A 21,394-nucleotide genomic window follows, 5' to 3' on the forward strand; every position below is an offset into this window, starting at 1 on the left:
GCGGGAAAAGGGATGGCCCGAGAGACAGCCAGCCGAGGTGATGCGTGTCCCGGCCATTCCTGTCCCGACCAGGGTCACACACCCCCGCGGTGTCCGCCTGACACCTTATGTTAAAATTATGTACTAACGTGAAGTTCAGTGAGAATTTTCAGACATTTGCCCCCCACCACCCCAAATGCAGCCACATTTCAAGCCCTGCTCTTTAAAAGCAGCAAACTTGGGTACAGTGTGGTCTCCTGCTGCCACACAGGATGGACAGCTGTGTGTTATATTAAGAATTTTTAATGGATACAGCTCTAGGCAGGTGGCACCAGCTGAAAACACAGAGTTCCAGGGAGAGCAGGAGACAGCATGAACCACATCTTCAGCAGCAGGCACACAGCAGAGGCTTGACATTTCTGTAAGAGCAGCAAATTTGTGTGCTCACTGGAGAGGTATAATCGTCCTCCCAGAGAGACAGTAAGTGGCCATGGCTCCCTGCCTCTGGCCAAGCCGGATCACGCTGTGCTCTCACTGTTCCATGGTTTTGCTTTCCCAGAGCTGTCCTTGGGCAGCAGCAGGGGAGCTCCTGCCATCACACCCCCACAGCACTACAGCTCTGGCACCCCACTCCTTGGGCAGCTTTTGTGCAGAATTTGAAGGGCGATAGTTTTGTTCTCAGTAGGAAAAATCCCGTGTTCCTTCCAGGCCACTGGACCCACTAGAGATGTTGCTGGGGGAATTCAACATCAATGGCAGCAATTTTACATAAATTACACAAGATTTCAGCAAACCTGCTTTGCAGCACTGTGAGCAGAAAAACATAGATAAAACCAGTTAAAAAATGAAGCAAGCTCCAGCCTGGGGACTCGTTTCTGGTCTTATGGGAATGACTTCAGCTACCTGGAGTCATGACACAGCCAGCACAAGGTGGGCTGAACCAGGACCTGGCTTGTCCTGCAGCCCAGCCCACACGGGAGCACAGAGGAACATAAATGCCTTTCCTTTAAAGGCAATACAGCCACTGGGTTCTGCCACCCCGTGGGAGTGACACAGGCAGGAGCGGGTGTCCAGCTGCTCCCCATCCAGTCCACACTGGCTGCACAGCCTGCTGCCACCAGCCAGCTCCTCTGCAGTGGGGCACAGGGGCTGCTGTGGGGCTGTGGGTGCTGCTGCTCTGACACCTCCCTTGCCTGCATCTCTGGCACCCAGCCCCTGGGATTGGTGGCAATTGGCTGTTTATAGCCATGCCTGGTGTCATTCAGTGAGCCAAGCAGAGCTGGCTGTGGCCTTGTGTTACCCTGGAGTGAAAGAACTGCAAGACTTGAACTCCTCTCATACTGAAGCAGGCTGAGGATGTCCCACCTGCCATCTCGGAGCTGGGTGAGGATCCATCTTTGCCTCTGCTTTGTTTCTGCTCATTAATTTGGCCCTCCCTGCTGTGAGCTCCCTTCCCTTGGGAAGCAGGTGTGCTGTGTGCCCTCTGGCGAGCAGCTCTCTGCCTGGCTTCACCAGGATTCCTCTCTGCACCTCTGTGACCACAGCCCATGAGCATAACACTGCAGGGTTCTGAGCAGCAGGACCAGCTTCCAGCACGTGTGTGAGAGCCTCTCTCTTGTCCTGGGGCAGGAGGGAGTGCCAGGCAGTACAGCTTGGGTACATTACATACTTGGTAAGCTGTCCCTGCCCAGTGCTGCGATGGGAAAGGAGGGATGGAGGAGATCTGTGAGGATTCTTTGTTCACTCTACAGCGAGACCAACCCTGGAATGGCTCCATATCCTGCACAGAAACATCAGTGGTCCCTGTAGGTGGGTGTCCCCATCCCAAGGACAGAGGTGGTGGCTGGAGTCACGCTGCAGAGTGCTCGGGTGTGGAAAAGGACCTGGGGTGTGATACTGTACAGAGGGCAGTGTGAGGAGCAGGGGGAGGGATTTATGCTGGTGAATGCAGAGTGTCCTTCCCTCTGCCATTCCCTGTGCAGGGTGGGCACAGAGGGCATGTGGCAGCAGCCAGCAACCTGTCACTTGGAGCAGCTCTCAGGGAGGCTCCTCAAAATGTCCTCCAGGTTCTGCTTGTCAGCCCGGATCTCAGCCAAGTCGCTCTCAAATGCCTGGATCTTCTCCTGCTGCCGTGCTGCCTCCTGCTGCAGCTGGCTGAGCTGGCCAGCCAGGGCTCCTGGTGTGGCCAGCCTCAGCCACAGCTGATCCAGCTGCAGCCTCCCAGAACTCAGCACTGCGTCCACCTCCGTGTCCTGCTCCAGGTTACCTGGCCAAGGGGAGAGAGGACATGGCTGAGAGCAGAAAGCTGGACAGGAGATGTTCTGGATGTACTTCATGGCACCAGGCAAACTATAGGGAGTGGGTGCAGCAGGGCATGGAGGCTTTGCAGCTTCTCACTGATCACAGATAAGCAAACAGAACTGTGGCTCCAGGCAGGGCCTGGGCACTTCTCTATCTCTTACAAATGGGTCATGGTTTCCACTCTTATGCAAAATTTCTTGGATACAAAAGTCCTGGAATGCTCAGAAATATACCCATGTGATAAAAACGGGAGGAGCTGGAGCAAGACCAACCAGCAACAAAGAGCAACCCCAGTCTAGCACAGTCCTCAGTTCCAAAGGGGTTTTGCCAGCCTTGCTCCCCCTCCAAGGGAGATCAGTGCACCCAGGGCAGACATGAACACACACATTCAGCAATCCCCAATTCATGAGGGTTTTCCTCAAGACACGAGCCTTAAAGAAGCTTTGCTGAGACTGTGGATGATCTCAGCCATCAAGCAGGAGCAGCAGTGAGCAGGAGAGCCCTGGCCCCTGAGAGGCCAGCCCAGCCCTGGGAGCTGCAGCCCATTTCCCCCAGGCCTCACCTAGTCTGTTCAGCAGGTCGTTCAGGGTCTCGATGTCTGACATGAGCCAGCCCCGGGCTTCCTGGAGACTTTGTGCCATCTCACTCACCTCTGACCCCACCTTCCAACAGAGACAGACACCCAGGTCAGGGACACCATTGGCCCTTGGCTGGATGGTAGAGGAGATCCCAGGAGCATCCCAAGGCATTGTTGCTGCAGTGGAGCTCCCAGTTCAGGTTTTTCCCTGTGTTTTGGGCTGTGGGCAAAGCTGTTTCCATGCTCTGGAGGACACAACCTGCCCAAGGAGACCCAACTGACCTGCTGTGCTTCCTCCAGGTCTCCCCTGAGCTTCTCAGCCATGTGCTCCTGCCGGGAGAGCTCCTGCTGGGTCTTATTGGCACGTGTGGCGAGCTGGCTGGCGTGTTTGAGGGTCTGTTTGCTCCCCTGCAGCACAGCCCGAGCCCTCTGCAAAGGGACAGCAATGGGAACACTCACCTGGGGACACTCAGCCCTGCCTGCAGCAGCCTGGGCTCTGCAGGTGATGCTGCCAGCCTGGCCATGCCCAGCAGCTCCCTCCACATCCCTCAGCTCAGACCTTGGCACTCTCCTCAGAGACTTGCTCAGCCTCCCCAGCTCTCCTCTGGGCTGCAGTGGAGATGGACAGGGAGTTTCCCAGTGTCTTCTCTGCCTGTTTAATCTTCCTCTGAGCATCCACCATCACTCTGTCCCTCACAGTGGCCATCCTCCTCCTCAGGGCAGCCTGACTCTTCCGATGCCCCAGCACTTTCTTCATGCCTATGGGAGCAACCTGGTGTGACCACACTGTCCATTTCTCCCCTGATCACCTGGTGAGAGCCAAGTTGTGCCTGGAGATTCTCTGACTGGTGCCTTTTACCTTCCAAGCTGGCCAGGAGGGACTTGGCATTGGAAAGCACAGCTTTTCCTTGGGACACAGCCATGGTGGCCATGTCATGGGCAGAGCCAGCCTGGTCCTGCAGCTGGGAGAGGACAAGAGAGAGAAGGAATGAGGCTGGGGAGTGGGTGAAGGGCTGCACCTAGCTGGGGAATGTGAGATTCAGCCTGCTCCTGTCTGGCAGGCAAGCTCCTAGGGAAGCTCATCTGGGAGCCCAAGGGAAGATATCTCCCAAAACATCCTCTCCCAGCTCCCTGGCTGCAGCCATGACCCCCCTCCAGTTGCTGGGGCAGCAAGGATAGGGCTCCCCATTCACGTGAGCAGCAATTACCTGCTTGAAGGCATGAGACCTTTGCAGCTCCAGGCTCAATCCAGCTGCCAGTGTGTGAGATGCCTCCACAGCCTGCTGAGCCAGCAGCTCCTGGGCTGCTGCTGCCTGCTCCAGCACTGCCACATCCTGTGCCAGGTCTCCAGCCTGCATTGGCAGCACCTGCTGCAGGATCAGGAGTGCCAAAGGCTCCATGAGATCATCTCCCAGCCCAGGAGGCAGCACTGGTAAAGCAGGAGGTGGGGATGCCAGCAGGAGCTGGAGCTTTGGTGCTGCTCACCTGCCCCAGAGCAGCCACCTGCAAAAGTCTCTCAGCCAGGTCAGCATGTGCCTGCTCCACGGCTGTCAAAGCTCTCCTGGACTCCACTGCCACCTCTGCCACACCTGCACCCAGCTCCTCCTGTGCCTGCTGGATTTCCTCATACCTGCATGGACAGGACACTGCTGTCAGCCAGGGTGCTCTGTCCAATGAAGGATGAAGATGACAGCTTGAGACCTGGCCCTGGACATAGCAGGAAATTCTGGGGGCTTTTCCTGAACCTCCCAGCACACAGCAGCCTGCCCCTCTGCTTTACTGTGGTGCAGTGAGTTTGAAGGTGCTCAGCACGTGCCTGTTGGGCAGGTGCCAAATCACAGTGACCAAATCCTGTAACAGGGACCTGGCCAGAGGAAAGGGGCCATGGTGCCCTGCCAGCCCCTCACCCATTCTCCAGCTCTCTCTGCACATCCTGTGTCGTGTTCCCCTGCAGCAGGTTCTGCAGGACCTCAGAGCTGGCCTTGGAAGCACGCAGTGCTCTCCTGACCACTGCCTCCACCTGTGCCATGGACTCCTTGTGGCTGTAGGGACAAGGACACCCAGAGAGAGGACATCAGGATTGGCCTCCTGGCAAAGGACCGTCTCCCTGCATCCCCAGCTGGGCTGACAGCTTCCTCTGCCTGTTCAAATCTTACCTCTTGGACAGAGCCTGAGCCTCCAGTGCCCAGTGGCTCCAGTTTGTGGGCTGCTGTGGGATTTCCTGGGGAATCTCCTTGGAACGCAAACAGCAGCACTGAGACCCTGGCAGGGAGCAGGGACCCCTGGACCCTGCCAGCCCAGCACCACTAAGAACCTCCCAAAGGGAAGGTTTATCCCAAATATCCCCTCTTGACTCAGCTGCAAGTAGGGCTGTACCCACACGGACCCCAGACTTCCCTACTCACCCACTCTGCTGGTCACACCCCACCCCATCCCAGTGCCCCCCAGGACTGGCACCAGCCCCCTCAGGAGCCCAGGGCCACTGGGAGCCCCCACCATGGTAGCCAGGGTGTCTGCAGCGTGCAGCATCTCCTGCTGTGCCGAGCGCAGCACGGCCCCGATCTCCGACAGCAGGGTGCAGGTCTTGGGGGGTCCGTGGTCAGAGCAGCTGGTGGCCTGGCTGGCATTGCTGAGACGCCCTTGTGCAGAGTTCAGTGCCCCTGCCAGCTGCCCCACCTGTACCAAGAGGGTGGCCCAGGCACCTGTGGGCAGCACAAGCAGCTGGTTGCCCATTGGGGTTGCTCAGGGCTCCCTGCTTCCCTGAGGAGCTGCCCCATGTCCCAGCCCCTGCCTGACACCTACTAATGAAAGGGAAATGCAGTCCCTCTGGGTGCTCAGGAATTCAGAACCCAAAAGGTACCCATGTGTTGGTGCTCAGTCCCCAGTAATGCCTATCAGTGCCTGCTCCAAGACCTCAGGGGTGTGAGCATCCCTGCTGTGCTCTATCCTCCCAAAAAGAGATGTCCTCTCCACTGCCCTCCCCCGAGGTCACTGAGCCCAGCACTCACCTGAGACCTCCTTGCACCCACCCAGCACCCTGAGGAGGCAGAGGGTGAAATGGGTGGAAGGAAGGAGAGTGCCCTGTACCTCTCAGGAGGTGTGAGCTGGGCAGCCCATCTCCACGGGGTGCATCTCCCAGCATGGCAGAGTGGGCTGGGTGGGAGTCACAGCCTGGTTTCTGCAGCCATTCCTCCATCTCCTGCAGCCTGGCCTTCAACTGCTCAGCCTGTGGGCAACACACAGGGGGACAGGGGGGACAGTGAGGCAGTGCAGGTGTGGGGTGTTGTGCCTTTCTCAGCAGTGTACAGGCTGTACCTCATCCTTCACCAGCCCATAGCAGGCAGGACACTGCTGGCAGCGGGAGCTCAGGGGCTCAAGGAAGAAGTTGGCCTGGCACTGGTCACACTTGTAGCCCACAAAACCAGGGTGGCAGAGGCAGGTGCTGTTCTCGTGGCACTGGGGGGTGATGGAGCCCAGCGGGGAGCAGTTGCAGGCTGCAGTGGTGGCAGAAAGGCATCACACTGTGGCTGCCAGCCCTGCTTTAGGGACAAAGATGCAGCCCCCACTCCTGTTACCTCGGCAGCCCCTGGCAGAGAAGCCGAAGAAGCCGTGCTGGCACCGATCACATTTCTGCCCTGTGACGCCTGGCTGGCAGGAGCATTGCCCTGTCAGCACGTGGCACCCGCTCTCCCGTGACCCTGTGGGGTGGCACTCACAGCTGGCATGAGAAAAGGAGGGTCATGAGCAGGCAACCAGTGCAGAGAGCAGGGCTGGGAGGATGGAGCCATGGTGACCCTGTGCCTGCCCCACGTACCTCCTGCACCCCACGCTGGGCTCCAGGCCGTAGTAGCCAGGCTGGCACTGCCCACAGGCTCTGCCTGTCACGTGTGGGAGGCAGTGGCACTGGCCTGTGCCAGGATCACAGCCCTCCAGCCTCGGGTCTGAGCCCTTGGGGTTGCAATCACAAGCTATGGGAGACAAAATAACTCTTAAATCCCAGCATGGGGCTGGTGGGTAGGACTGCAGGAATGGGGCACTGCGGCTGAGCTCCTGGCAACATGGAGAGTCACATTCCCCATCAACCAGGGCTCCAAGAGAAAGAGCCCCTGCAGGCCAGAGTATCTCCAGGGAAGGATGGCAGTGGAGCAAGAGGGGAAAGGGCAGTCTGGAACATGTAGGGGTAACCTAGACCGTCCATCAGCCCCTAAACCTGCTGGGCATCCCCTTCCACCCTCTGCCTTCACTGCTGGGAGGATTTTGGCTGCAAGTGAGCCGTGCCCGGGGGCTGTACGTACGTGCACACTTCCCAGCAGGGCTGGGAGCCAGCGCATCCCCGTAGAAGCCCGGCCGGCACCGCTCGCAGTGCTCGCCCATGGTGTTGTACAGGCAGCGCAGGCACCGGCCAGACACGGGGTCGCAGTTCCCCACGGCGTTGAGATCCACGTTCCCATGGCACTGGCAGGGTTTGCAGGGCTGCACGGGACCTCTCTGCCCCAGCGGGTCCCCGAAAAACCCGTCATCACAGAGCTCACAGCGTTTTCCTGGGGAAGGTGGAAAGGTGGGGAGGACCCAGCGGTCCCCACGCTGCTCACAGCCCCTGTGCCCAGCCACCCCCAGGCTCACCTCTCTGCCCCGGGGGGCAGTGGGTGCAGACCACCTCCCCACTGCCGGGCACCTCGGTGCAGGGCGAGCGGCCGGGGCAGGGGCAGGGCTTGCAGTCATCAGGGCGCCCTGCGAAGGGGTTGCCGTAAAAGCCGGGGCTGCAGCGCTCGCAGGAGGGACCCTCGGTATTGTGCAAGCACTGGCAGTGCCCTGCGGGGAGGGAAATGCAGCTGAGGGTCTGCGGAATCCAACCCAGAATAACAAGAGGGGATGTGCGGCTCCAACCGAGGGGCTGCGCATCTCCAACTAGTACTCGGGACATTTCCCCTCCTTGCCCTGGCTTTGGTCAAGGGTGAAGGATTTGGAGAGGACGCGGAGGCCACAGCAGGGACTCAGGGAGGAGGCAGCTCTGGCACAAACAGCACCATCGATGTGTGCGGAGGCTGCCGGCGCCTGCTGTAATCCACAACACATTTCTCAGCGTCGAGGCGCGTCCTTTCCAGCCTGGCTTGGAAAACACAAGCAGCCGGGCCAGCACCCACCGGGGAGCATCTCCTCCAGAGCGAGCCGAGCCGGTGAGTCAGCCTTCCGAAATCGGCTGTGAGGAGGACAGGGAGGAAGAGGAGGAAGAGTGCTCAAGGAACCCCCCACCTCCAGGCAGATGCTGTGCTTCACTGGAGAGAGGAGCTGGGGGAGGATTTCCCCCTTGCTTTGTGAGGTCGGGTCATACCAGGAAGGCTGCGCAGGAGGGGGTGTTATTCCATTTTCCCCACATCCAGGCAGAGTCAGACGATGGAAAAGAAAGAAAAAGCGGGTGGCAGGAAGAAGTGGAAAAATAAACCAGAGGAAGTGCGCGGGCTGGCAGCGCCCAGGCCGGCACATCAAAAGCCTGGGGATTGTGCAGTCGGCGGCGCCAGCCCCGGCTCTGCGGGATGAGGGCGAGTTTGCAGAGATGCTGGCACGCTTTGGTGGGCTTTCCTGGCTGGGAAGGGGCATTCGCCGAGCACTCTGCCTCCTCCAGCCCTCTCCATCCCGGCTGTACATCACTGTGACTCCCCACTGAAGAGAACCTGTCACCGAGGGGTTGAGCTGGCAGAACAAGAACTGGCTCTTCTGGTGTCTTCTCTCAAGCCTGGCACCTCTGTGTTTTTCTGCTTTTTTCCTTATTTCTTTGCTCAGATTAACCTTCAGTTTTCAGATTCCAGAGCTGTGTCCAGTCCTGCTCCTCTCATCGGGCAGTGATGCTGCCTGTGAGACCCAGCCTAGCAAAACCCTCTCTGCTGTCCTGACCCCTGCTACCTCACTCCTCTGAGGATCAGCACCCTTCCCTTTTCCTCCTTAAAGGTCATAACGTATCATGAAAAATGCTCCTCTAATTATAAATTACCACCATTATTACACTTCATTAATTATCTCTATCTTTGCAGCTATAAACTCTGTCCCTAGAACTACCCAAGCAATTCAACTTGCTAATTTTGTCAACCACAACCTCACGGATGGTTTCCAGCTTCCCTCAGAACAAGCAAAGGCATGGATTTGTCACCCACACATGCAGACAGGTGAGTGGAGGAGCTGGGGGGTGCACACCTGTGAGGGGGTGGCAGTCCCCGTGCTGGTTGCAGGTGCAGGGCACACAGCTGACGAAGGGGCTGCCAAATGGGATCTCCCTCTTGAATCCAGGTGCGCAGGACTGGCAGAACTGCCCGGTGTATCCCATGGGACACGTGCACTCCTCCACCCAGCCCGCCCGTCTGCCTGGCCCGGGGCGAGCAGACGTGAGCTGGACCTGGCTCAGGGACAACCTGCCTGTGAGAGGGGAGAGAGAGTGGGGATGGGATCCCCTGCTCTGCTCTGAAATGCTCCAGACAGGCATAGGAGACCCCAAAATACCTCCTTGAGAATCTAGGGGTGCTCACAGAGAGGAGGCAGCCCGTACCCCTAAACACCCCCTACAATTCATCTCACCCTCTAGAGCCTGATGCTGCTGGGTGTCTCCAGTCCCACCCCAGTTTGGTCCCACGGATGTTTCCAGCAGGCACCCACCTCTCCCGGGGCCGGGGCTCACGCGGAGGCGCAGGGCGGTCAGGTTGGAGAGCAGGCGCTGGAAGCTGAAGGCCGACAGCAAAGGCTCTGCACCCTCCTCTGCCTCGTGCAGCCTGTTGGAGAGGGAGTGTGGGAGGCAGGACAGGGCCAGCCTGAGCCAGGTGCTGCAGGACAGCTTGGCTCCTGACTGGGACCCAGGCACAGCACAGTTAAGTCACTGAGGGGAGCAAAGAGTGGGGCTATACCTCCAGGTACAAGGCAGCTCAGACAAATCAAGCACTGAGCAGTAAACTCTACTGAGGCTCCCCAAAATGCCGTGGGTACCTGAAGGTGACAGCTTGCTTTCCATGCTGGGGCTGGCTCTTGCTGCTGGACATGGTGATCTCCATCCCCTCACCCTCCAGCAGCAGCTGGACCTGGAGCAGGGGCACCCTGGTTTCTGTTCTTGTCCCGTTCTCCACTCCCAGCAGCAGGGACAGGAGCTGCCCATAACTGAGGCGCTGGTTCTGCAGAAACTTCTCTGCGAGGGGAAAGAGCAGCAAAGTCTGTAAGACATGGAGGCACCAGCTCTGCCAGGACTGCCAGTGCAGTCCTACTCCCACCACCATCATCAGGAGCCACAGTCACCCTCCCAGAGTGGTGCCAGCTCCAGCCTGCCCTCCCGGGGTCCTGGTGCACTGTTCCAGTACCCCCCACTGTCTCCTGCTACAGAAACATGCTCAGCTCTGGAATGGAGCCCAGTGCCTCCTGCACCAGCATAGCAGTGGGATGAGAGCACCACGGGGTCCTCACAGCTGAGCAGCCCCCCAGGGGCACAGCACACACAATACCTGGTGCAAGAAAATCCACTGGCTGCTCTCCATTCCACTCGGTGATGATCTCCCGGCCAGCCCAGTGCAGAGGCAGGTGTGTGGTGCCTGCAGCTGTGGCAGTCCAGCCCTCCAGCCCTGTGTGACAGGACACAGTGACAGTGCACAGCTTAGGGAGCAGTGAGTCCCTGCCAGCACAGCACCAGTGGGATGCTGCTTTCAGGGGCTCTGTCCCTCCTCCCAACACTCTCTCAAGTCTTGGAAGGGGCCAGCACTTTGTAACACCCTGCTCCACTCTGGCTCTGTGCTCTCATACACTGGAGGGTAGCCTTAACCACCTCTCATCTATTTATTTTCTTAGATTTGGAGGAAATTATTATCTTTAAACTTTTGCCCCCCTGCCTGTGCTGCCATTCTAACATTACTGTGGGCTGGCCGGTACAGGAAGCCTGAGGATAAATGCTGGAGAAGCCCGGAAGAGATGGGGTGTAGTTGCATTAAGTGAGTTTCCTTAATAAACCAGTAAAACTCCCCCCTACTCCACAGGGTTAGTTGTTTCTTCCAGCCCTGTACGACAAACACTTGGAAATCTCTCAAGTGGGCTGTGTTCTGTTATCAAATCATCCCCAGTTTGGACTCTTTCACCCAGTATAAGAAAATTCCATCTGATCTCCCTCTGCTGTGGACTGGGGAGTGTTTTGGGGAGCGGGGCTTTAGGAGGGTGCTGTGGTTGCATCTCAACTCGGAGACTGCCAAACCAGCCCCCAAAGGAGCAGCCCCAAATTGGCTGTGTGAAGGATGGAAAAAAAGACTCGGTTTAAAGCCTGGCTCAGTTTCAAGGCCGCGGAAGACATTCCAGCAGCACAGCAATCGGCAGCGCGGTTTAAAGGCAATTAAGATCCGCCCGTGCCTGGCGCTCTCGCATCCATCTGGGAGCAGGCGAGGCGGAGCGGGGTGCCCGCCGTGGGTGCCCGTCCCCGCGGTGTCCCCGCAGCGGGGCTGCACACGCCGCGATGCGCGGCAGATGGCAGGGTTTCCCCGAGCATCCCGCCCGCATCCAGCCCTGCCAGCACAGCAGCCCTGCCAGCAGCCGGCCCAAAGCACCCCCTCCTGCCCGCCCGGCCGCATTGTATCTTTCCGAGCTGATTTTTAGTTCTCCCGCATTCCCCTGGTGTGGTGGAATGTCCATGCCTGGCCCCACAGCTCTCCCCGAGCCGGGCACAGCTCCAGGAGCAGTTTGGCATGGGGAGATGCCACGGGGAGTCACGGAGAACCTGTCTCCGTGGAGCTGGGGACAGAAACAGAGATTTGACAGTAAAACAGGGGCAAGCCAGAGAAAACCCTCTCCACCCTGATATCACCACCAGCTAGCTCCAAAGGGGGATGCTCAGCTCCAAAGGGGGATGCTCAGCCCCAAAGGGGGATGCTCAGCTCCAAAGAGGAACACTCATTCCCAAGTATTTTTGGCTGAAGCTGGCAGAACAGCGCCCTCCGTTTCACCCGGGGCTGGGAGGGTCGTTACCGTGGCTGAAGTCGGAGTGGATGTGAATCTCCTCGTAGCCATCTGCCGCCCTGCAGGCGCTGGAGTGGCCGTAACAGAAGCAGCTGGTGCAGCCGATGGGGTTGTGGGGCTGCAGGTTAAACCAGCCCGGCTGGCACCTGGACACGGGGAGCAAACGGGAGTGTGTGGCACAGGGCAGGCAGAGCTGCAGGGAAGCACAGCAGTGCCTGTGTGGGACACTGGTGACAGCTCCCTGTGAGTGCAGTCCCAGTGGTCCAGAGGAATGCAGCCCCGCAGCTTTGCCACCAAGTCCAAGACTGGAAAGTGACAATGTTCCTGTCCCCATGCCAAGGCCACGGTGCTTACCTGTTGCACAAGTGCCCCTCCACCCTCTCCTTGCAGGTGCAGTGCCCCGTGTTGGGGTCGCAGGTGCCCACGCTGCCCGCGGGGTCACAGGTGCAGGGTCTGGATGGGATGAGATAAAGGCAGGAGGTGAGCCCCGCTCCCATCCCGCTGCTCCTGCCCGGGGCCGGGTTCCCCCTCACCTGCAGCCCCCTTCGCTGAGGCTGTGGTAGCCGTCCTTGCAGCGCTCACACTTCCAGCCCGTCACGTTGGCTTTGCAGACGCAGGTCCCCGAGTTGTCACATTGGGGCTGCAGGGAGCCTGTGGGGACCCCGAGGCTCAACCCCAGCCGGGGAGATGGGGAAACCTCGAGCAAGAGAGAATCCACCAAAACCGTCCCTCCCAAACTCCAGCTGGGACAGTAACTGTGCAGCCGGAGCCCCGCTGGGCACAGCCGCACGCACCTGCGGGGTGGCAGTGGCAGGGCTGGCAGGCTCCCTGCGGCTCCCAGCGGTAATAGTTCTGCCTGCAGCTCTCGCAGTGCGGCCCCGCCGTGTTGTCGCGGCAGTTGCGGCAGTGTCCCCCGTGCCCGCTGCTCCGGAACAGCTCCCGGTCGTAGAAACACTCCTCGGAGCGGCCGCTGCAGTTACAAGCTGCGGGAGAGAAGGGAGGACGGGTGAGCACCTGGCGGGCACTGGAGGTTACGGCAACCTCCTGTGGGGTGGATGAGCCAGAGGGATCCCTCGGCTCAGCAGCGAGAGCTTTCGGTGGCCCCTCTGCCCTTGGAAACAAAGTGGGTGCAGTGCCATGCACAGAGCAGGTGGCTGAGCTGGCAGGGGAAAGAGAATGGGAATTCTGGGGTGCTGCTGTGAAGGGGAGCCCGGGGTACAAACCCCAAAATGGAGCAGGTGCAGGAGGGGCAGGAGGTGCCAGATGAGCTGGTGCAGCACCAGCCCAGCCCGGGGGATACTCAGAGAGGCACTCATACTCACAGAGACACTCATACTCACAGGGGCACTCATACTCACGGAGACACTCATACTCACAGGGGCACTCATACTCACGGGGGCACTCATACTCAAGGGGACACTCATACTCACAGGGGCACTCATACTCACAGGGGCACTCATACTCACGGGGGCACTCATACTCACAGAGACACTCATACTCACGGGGGCACTCATACTCACTCAAGCACTCATACTCACAGGGGCACTCATACTCACAGGGACACTCATACTCACAGAGACACTCATACTCACGGGGGCACTCATACTCACTCAAGCACTCATACTCACAGAGACACTCATACTCACAGGGGCACTCATACTCACAGAGACACTCATACTCACGGGGGCACTCATACTCACAGAGACACTCGTACTCACAGGGGCACTCATACTCACGGAGACACTAGTACTCACAGGGGCACTCATACTCACGGGGGCACTCATACTCACGGAGACACTCGTTGGCCGCCTCGGCCGTGCCGCGCGCCCAGGGCCGGTCCTGGTAGAAGGGCTGGCAGCGCTCGCAGTCGGGGCCGGCCGTGTGGTGCTGGCACACACACAGCAGCTGCCCGGCCTGGTCTGCAGCACACTCGCTGGCATGGCCATTGCATTTGCACCTGCAGAGAGACCCTGGCATGAGGGAGCCACTCTGAGCACTGGTGTGGGCAGCAGCAGTGGGACAGTGCCCAGTGTGTGACCCTGCTACTGGGATGAGAGCAGCTCAGGCTGTGCTGGCCTTGAGGCCACCCCTTGTGTCCCCGAGGCTCTCCCAGACCTCGGGAGGTCACACACTGAGGGTGGCCTGTGCTAACCACCTCCAGCTGCTGACCCAGAGATGGGACAGCAGCTACAGGTCTGCTGGTCGGCTGGGAGCTGTCCCAGCTCTGCTGCCTGTGCCTGCTCTCAGGGATGGGGAAATTTTCCACTTCTCCCTGCTGGGAAAGGGCATGTGCAGCACAGCAACAAGTGGGTGCCACCTGCACAGCCCCAGAAGGTCCCCATACTTCTGCCTGGCTGCCCCTCACCTGCCACCAACGGAGAAGTCAGATATGGCATAGTAGTACGACTGCAACACCTTGGGGTCCTTGAAGATGTCGTCCCCAAATGTGTTGAGTCGGTTCAAGGAGATGAGCAGGTCAGTGACTGTCACCCACTCCTGCAGGGGACATGGGGAAGGCACCTTGGTGGGGAGGTCTGGGCCACCAGCACCCACCCCAACCAGGACACATCCTGCAGCTTCCCAAGCATGGATGCAGCACATCCCCATCACTTTTACCCCAGGTGGATATAATACTGTACACCACACCCCCTCCCACCCTGGTGGCACCTGCAGCGCGGGGCTTCCATCGAAATTGTAGGCGCTGGGCCGTCCCTCCAGGGTGGAGAAGGCCACGTTGCCCCCGCTGAGCGGGGAGATGTCGCTGAACTCGTCGCTGCAGAAAGCCACCTGCTCGTCCTCGCCCGGCCGCAGGAACTGCCGCGGCCGCTTGCCGTAGGTCTTCTGGCAGGACGCGCTGTAGAACTGGAAGGGCACCCAGGGCCCCCCGGCTCGGCTGCGCTTGTAGATGGCGAAGCTCTCGGGCCGGCTGGTGTGAAACTTGAGCCGCACGTAGGTGATCTCGTAGGCTTTGCCTGGGGACAGAGCCGACGTGCTGCGACCCTCTGCTGGCCGCCCGATGGGCACTGCAGCCGGAGTTATCCCAACAGCGTCCTGCAGCACCCACCACTGCTAAAAACGGACAAATCACCACCCAGCTGCCCTTAAGCAGCTTCTCCTCGGTGCAGCCCAAGCCCTGTCCAGATCCAAGCTGGCTCTTGCCCCAGTGCACTGCCCTTGTGGGTTGTACGGGCAAAGAGCAGCTCCAAATCCAGGCTCTATCCAGGGAAGAGTTAGGCCCACAGCACTGAAAGCATCCCCAGGGCAGTGGAGCTTTAGGGATGGAGAATTGGAAAGGGTCAAGGCCAATCCCTTCCCAGGGAGCTGCATGCCAGGACCCGGCATCGCTTCCGTCTTTGCTGGGATGAAGACAAAGAGAGGCCACCAATCCCTGGGGCATCCGGCGAGCTCTGAAAGAGCTTGAAAGAATTAGCAGAAAGGAAAAGAGAAAACACCAAAGTGAACATCAGACCCACTTAATTGCCAGAGATGAAGGACCAGCTCAAAGCCCGGATTGCTCCACAACAGCACCACTCCTGACAGCACAAAACAATTAGCTGCGAGGTTTTGGCTTTATTTGAAAAGATAATGAGTTGGGAATGTTTGAGAGGTTATTCCGGGACTAGGAAAACAAGCCTTTAATTGGGCCCATATGAATACTGTCGCGTATGTGCAGCGACTTTGCTGCGGGGGAAGCCGAGGCAGCCGGCTACCAGCGCTGGGAAAAGCAGCTGCATCCCATCAGGGATGCGGGAAGCGCCCGGCAGAGCGCCTGGAGAGGGGGACAGACCCGCTCCCAGCCCACCCGGAGGTGATGAGGGCCAAGAAGGGGCTGCAGCTGGGCTGTCCCACCCTCGTTTCGTGCCCCTCCCTCCCTCGGGGACCGCTCCGGGCTGGTGGCAGCGGGGGTGCCGCTGTCCTGGGGGACGCCTGGCAGGCGCCGGTTCCCAGACAGCGCCGTCCCAAGGGGGCTGGCTACCAAAACAGCGAGGTCGGGGCCGTCAACTCCCGGAGCAGTTTCCTCTGGGAGAGGAAGGGAACGCAGTGCTGTGTCAATAAACCATCCCTGCCCCAAGTGGCCCCGTGGGAGGGGAGGGGATGGACACGCTGGGGGAGCCCCATTTCGGTGCCTCCAGCTGGGGTGGAGGAGATTCACTTTTCTGAGGAATTTTCATGAGAGAACATGTGCTTTTCCCAGACAGGCTTCTTAATCAGCCAATTTCTCCTTAAGAAAAAAAAAAAAGATCCAGAAAATAACCCAGGCTGGTTGTTTCCTCTTTGCTGCTCAGGTGTGACATGTCCCAAAGCCAGATGTGCTGCTGGACAATGATGCTGGGAAGGGTACACAGGCAGCACCAGGACCCCTGGGTGCTCTCCTAGCTGTGCTGTCACTTGAACAAAGTGTGCACCTGCCTCCCCCTGAGCACAAACTGCAGCTTGTGCTGCTCTGGGGCTCCAAGAAGAGAATTCTGGAGAGGAGAAAAGGAGTATGTGGGACAGTCATGTCACCTACATATCCTGCCACCTCTAGTCTCTGCCAAACCTCTGCTCTGGGCTCTCATCCCACAGGAAATTCAGAGTCAGAGTCCCAGACACAGATAGTGTCTGATCTAGACACTCCAAAATGAGCCATTGGCATTCAGATTGCTTCCTGAGGAGTCCTGGTGACTGTTGCCTTTGCAATCTGCGGATATTTTGGGTTCCTTCCTGACATCTGACAGGGCAAATGCAAGAGCTGTGCACACTTGGGATGATCGACCAGCTGCAAGTCCAATGCACCAAAACAGCATGGCTGGAACCTCACGGGGAGGAGAGATTTAAGGGAGCATAATCTAATTAATGCCAATCAACAACATGCAGGTAAACACGGGTCTTGTTCAAGTCATCCCATGTCTTGTTTAATAAGGTCCCCAGGTAACCAGGCTGGATAGCATACAAGAGGTGTGACTGAGCTAGACAGGCAGGCTGGGGGACACACTGCATGGGATGAAACACCCAATTACTCCTGGAGCTCAGGACTCAGCCCAGGCTGCATTCCAGGGAACTGCAAGGGCCAGTTGGGCTTTTCCTGCTTAACCCAAGTGAAAGCATTAAAGCAGTGATACAAACATCTATGACTGGGACAAGAGCAGGGCCTGGCAACTGTGGGAAAGGTCAATGATGTACCAAGCACCAATATTACTTTTTAGCATGGCAAGGTAGAGGAGCCATGCAGGAAGAGAGGTACAATTGCAGAGGATGCTCCAGCTCATGAAGAGCTGTAGGGACAGGCTGGAAGATGAGCTAGGTGCAACTATTTAGCCTTGGCTGTGTTAACACAGACAGACACAGCAGGGCAGCCACAGGGACTGCACTCCATAGGAAACCCTAGTGTGGGGTCCAAGAAGAACCACAGAGGAGGCAGGGAAGAGCTGGAAGAAGGACAGAGAACGGGAAGGAAGCCCCGGGGCTCACAGAGCCCGCACATGTTGCTGTGCCGAGCTGGGGCTGGTGGCCACAAAGTCGCCCGGCGGCACTGGCTCAGCCTCACAGGCTGCATTCGGGTGGTCTGTGCCCCGGGTCACCCAGGAAGAGGATGTGGGACAATCTGACAGCCTTCCTTAGGTGGACAAGAGGCTGGCAAATCCCCTCTGTCAGGGCTGGCAGGAGCCGGGGGTGAGGATGGCAGAGTTCTCTTCGTGCCCGGCAGGGAGCCCAGCCCCAGCCCGGGGACAGGACCAGATGTCTGCCCGCTCGCAGGGGGCTGGGAAAGCAGCGACCTCCACCCTGAGAGCTCCCGGACACTGCCGGGGCAGGCACGGACCCTCCACCGCCACCCCGAGCCCGCTGGGTCCCACCAGCACGGCTCAGTGCCACACCGGCACTCGGCTGTCCCCTCGCCATCTCCAGCCGCAGCCCCTCCACTACCCGCCTTCGGCATGCAGATGGCAGGAGACTGCAGAGAATGAAGATTTTACAGCGCTGGCCAACAGCCAGCAGAGTTTAGATGGCAGGAAAATGTTATAAAACCTTTTTAAAATGCCAGGCATGCCCCTTGGGTTTAAGTACCCTCCAAGTGGGCGGCTTGTACGGTATTTAAAACACAGAGGGTCGGATGCCAGCTGGGGAAACCTACTGGGGTTGCACGGTGTGTCTGGAGCTCGGCACCCTGAGACGCACCAGGCACCCTGAGCAACGCACGGGGGTGGAACGGGAGGGGCTTGGCACCCATGGTAGTCACCCTCCCCGGGCAAGGCTCTCCCAGGATAGGAACCATCTGCTGCTCCACAGGCTCCATAATCAGTAAAAAAGCAGCCTGGGGTGAAGGGGAGGGCAGGCTCTGGGAAGCAGCACAGACAGGAACAGCTTCTGGCATCCTGGGGCTGGGCTGATGGACAGGGCAGACCCTCCCGAGCCCTTTCAGCGCTTTGCAGAGGGCAGCTCCCTCCGTGCACCCCCTAAAAAGCCCTGGGGAGGATCCTGTCCTTAACCCAGCACCGCCAGAGTGCAGGAGCATCCACCCTCATTTCTGCACCCTGATGTCGCTGCCCTCCACCGGCACTGCTGGCACTTACCCAGGTGCAGGGTGATGTTGACGGAGTTGGGGTACTGGATGCCGAAGGCCATGGACTGGCTCTGCCACCAGGTGCTCTCCTCCTGGCTGTGGAAGTCGGTGAGCAGGGAGGCGTTGTGGTGGCGCCGGGGGTCGCTGGCGTCGCAGCGGTGGCACAGGGCGCTGGCGTGGTGGGCGCCCATGTGCAGGCAATAATCCTCCGGGGGGGACCCGCACGTGTTGCTGGCCCGCACGGCGCGGCCGAAGGCGGCGTTCTCGAAGTCGGGCATGCAGCGGCGGGGCTGCCCCCGAGGGTCCTGGCAGGCGGAGGAGCCCCCCGTCCCCAGCGCCAGCCCCAGCGCCAGCAGGGCCAGCAGGCAGAGCCCGGGAGGCTGTGCCATGCCGCGGCTCTCCTGCCGAACTCGGAGCCTCCTCTGGATGGCAGGGAGGCAGCAGGAGGGACGGGACGGGACGGGATGGGATGGGACGGGGTGGGATGGGACGGGACGGGTCCCCCTACCCGGCACCTCCTCTCGCTCCGAGGTCCATCTTGTGGAAGCTGCTGGGAATGTCGAAATATTCCTACGTGAGGCAGAGCTGTGGAATTTGGGATCTGCGCTGCACGTCCTCGTCCCCAGGCCGTGGGGATAGGATCATCGCCAAAAATGCTCCGTCCCCAAAACATCACCATTGCTTTGTGGGTTGGGGATTTGAATCTTCAGCTGAGCTCCTCCATTTCTCAGCCCTGGGAATGAGCTTGTGGTGGTACATACCTCACAGGAGGCTTTTTCCTTCACTTGGTGGAGGTCACCGCTTTTCCTGCAGCCCCAAAATCAAGATGGGATTAGGGAAAGGCTTTGAAACAGATTCAGCACCTTTTTCTCCTCACAATGATTTATGGGGGCACTGACTGCCCTCCCACTTACACCAGCCTGCCTGGGTTGTGGGTCTGTGACACCCCAATGCCTTCACACCAGCACCCTCGAGTGGGGGTCCCATTCCTGCCTGTGGCCATGAGCCAGCCCAGACCCCTGGACCCACGCGAGGGCACATTCCTGTGGAGGCATCTCCATGGGGTGGCAAAAACAGATCATCACCAGACCTCATTAGCAGCTCTCAGCTAATGCTAATTATAGTCTGTGCCAGGGGAATCCCTCTGGGGACCATGGCACCCTCCAGATTTAACCCATGGGGGCAGGAGGGGGACAGCAAATGGGGGAGAGGCAGCCTGGCACGGTGCCATGCTCCTGAGCAAACCCTGACCCACACCCCTTGGGGCTGTAATTGCAGAATTGGGATGCACAGGGGAGCTCTGCCTCTGACCCCCACACTGCTTCACTGAACTGCCCACAAAGGCTCTGGAAACTTAGTACTCATTTATAATTTAAGCTCCCTTCCTCCCCTGCCCTTCTACTCTTATTTATTTTATTCTCCCTCCCCGTGCACACTGCGGGAGAAAGCACCAGAGGGGAGCTGTGAATCAGAGTCCTGGGCAGCAGCTCCCGCAGCAGCGCCGTCTCAGAGCCCCATTATCATATATTGACCCAGGCTCTGACAGCCAGAGCCAGCTCCTCTGGGAAGGGTGAATTTCCCAGCACCGAGGAGCTGTGCAGCAGCTGCCTGGGAGTGGGCGGCCAGTGGAAACCCACTGTCAACCTCCAGGGAGAAAGAGAAGGGTTTGCAGCTCAATAATTGTCCCATGCATTTCCATGATCACTTTTAAGGGGATTTGCATCCTGCAGAGATTAGGTTTTCCAGGTGTTTTGCTTTTCCCATGGTACTGGGGCTGTGAGCTCCAGACTGGAGATAGAATCATAAAATACTCAGAGTTGGAAGGGACCCAAAAGGATCATTGAGTCCAACTCTTAAGTGAATGACCCATATGGGTGATTGAACCCATGACCTTGGCACTATTAACACCATGCTGTAACCAAATCTTCTGTGTCATGGATTTGCCTCCTCCTCCTCCTTGGGATGCAGCACACATCCATGAGAGGATTTCCCTGCCCCTGTTACAGAGGGGTCCAGGTTAGAGAGTGATGAGACCACACAGCCAGGGCTCAGGATGCAGAAGGATTTGGGCAAAGCTGGTGAGTATCCCAATCTCACCTCCTGCTCCAGCACAGCCCACTGGGCGTGGGGGATGTCTCACGGGCCAGGGCTTGATGGAAATTGGTGGTGACACTGTTATGCTCAGAGTGGGGATGCTGCAGCTGGAGTGGGAGCTGCACATTCCCAGGTGGTTTCACTGTGCCCCAGACTGGATGAGCCCCTCAGCAGGCTCCTGCTGAGTGGTGGGCACAAGTTTGCCCCTTGCCCAACAGATGGCCCATGCTTGTTGTGGTCCACTGACAACAAAGCCCAACCTCACCTGAAGTCTTCTGTACCTGGAGAGACTTCACCCACTGCTCCAGGACTTTGGTCCAAGCACTTCAGGGATGTGGTGACCAAGGTTGTGATGACACCAACCTGTCCAGGAGTTTTCTTCTGTCCCAACACAGACCTGGAACCCCGCAAGGGTTAAAAGCCGTGGAGGCGGAGAGAAGAAAATGTTCTTCTGATTTGCTTAATGAACGTTAATTAAGAAGACAGAAGATAGCTGATTCCTTCAGGGTAGAGATGAAAGGCCCGTTAATTAAATCTGGAGAGCAGGAACAGGGCCAACTGATCCTCCTCCTGATCAGACCTGACAAGGCAGCAGCGAGGTGTGCGGATCCCACAGCCCCTCATGCCCCACAGCCCAGCTCCAGGCTGGCAGCACTGCCAGGTTTTGACAGGGTGTGTGGCACTGGGTGCCACTTACCTGCCTCCAGCACCCACGAGGCTGAGGGTGGCCCCATCCATCCCCTGGAGCTGGGGTGAGAGCTGGGTCACTGCCCCTGGCTGCACTGCACTCCTGGTGCGGCCCTGAGAGATGGACACCCCTTAGTTTCCAGCAGGACCTTCTCCTGAAAGGATGAGCTGACCTTGCTGGAGGAAAGGGAAGACAGGATGGCCAGCTCCACCCTGAGGGAGAGGAGAAGGTTTGGTCACCCAGCTTG

At 58.7% G+C, this 21,394-nt stretch overlaps 1 protein-coding gene across 5 annotated transcripts; it reads right to left on the reverse strand.

Annotated features, from left to right (window-relative positions):
• Positions 1 to 268: 268 nt before the first annotated feature.
• Positions 269 to 19,139, reverse strand: LAMC3 (laminin subunit gamma 3). 5 transcript variants are annotated; one of them, XM_079324180.1, is made up of 28 exons: positions 18,376 to 19,139; positions 14,492 to 14,796; positions 14,190 to 14,320; positions 13,615 to 13,781; positions 12,619 to 12,807; positions 12,358 to 12,475; positions 12,179 to 12,277; positions 11,834 to 11,970; positions 10,333 to 10,449; positions 9,827 to 10,022; positions 9,503 to 9,615; positions 9,047 to 9,265; positions 7,481 to 7,669; positions 7,153 to 7,398; positions 6,672 to 6,825; positions 6,433 to 6,575; positions 6,173 to 6,351; positions 5,945 to 6,083; positions 5,354 to 5,559; positions 5,014 to 5,090; positions 4,765 to 4,899; positions 4,343 to 4,487; positions 4,066 to 4,224; positions 3,717 to 3,819; positions 3,417 to 3,616; positions 3,140 to 3,286; positions 2,843 to 2,942; positions 269 to 2,245 (listed from the first exon to the last, which is right to left on the reverse strand). In XM_079324180.1, exons 1-28 carry the CDS (start codon positions 18,752 to 18,754, stop codon positions 2,001 to 2,003), a joined length of 4,737 nt encoding a protein of 1,578 aa, XP_079180306.1. In that variant the 5' UTR covers positions 18,755 to 19,139; the 3' UTR covers positions 269 to 2,000. The 5 variants fall into 5 exon arrangements, with proteins under 5 accessions (XP_079180306.1, XP_079180305.1, XP_079180304.1 ...); XM_079324179.1 differs by having other exon boundaries at positions 1,869 to 2,245; positions 4,066 to 4,227; positions 5,014 to 5,087; positions 18,376 to 19,138; XM_079324178.1 differs by having other exon boundaries at positions 1,869 to 2,245; positions 4,066 to 4,227; positions 18,376 to 19,138.
• Between the last annotated feature and the right edge of the window lie 2,255 nt (positions 19,140 to 21,394).

This window comes from Erithacus rubecula (assembly GCF_903797595.1).
Source record: "Erithacus rubecula genome assembly, chromosome: 21".
Lineage (NCBI taxonomy): Eukaryota > Metazoa > Chordata > Aves > Passeriformes > Muscicapidae > Erithacus > Erithacus rubecula.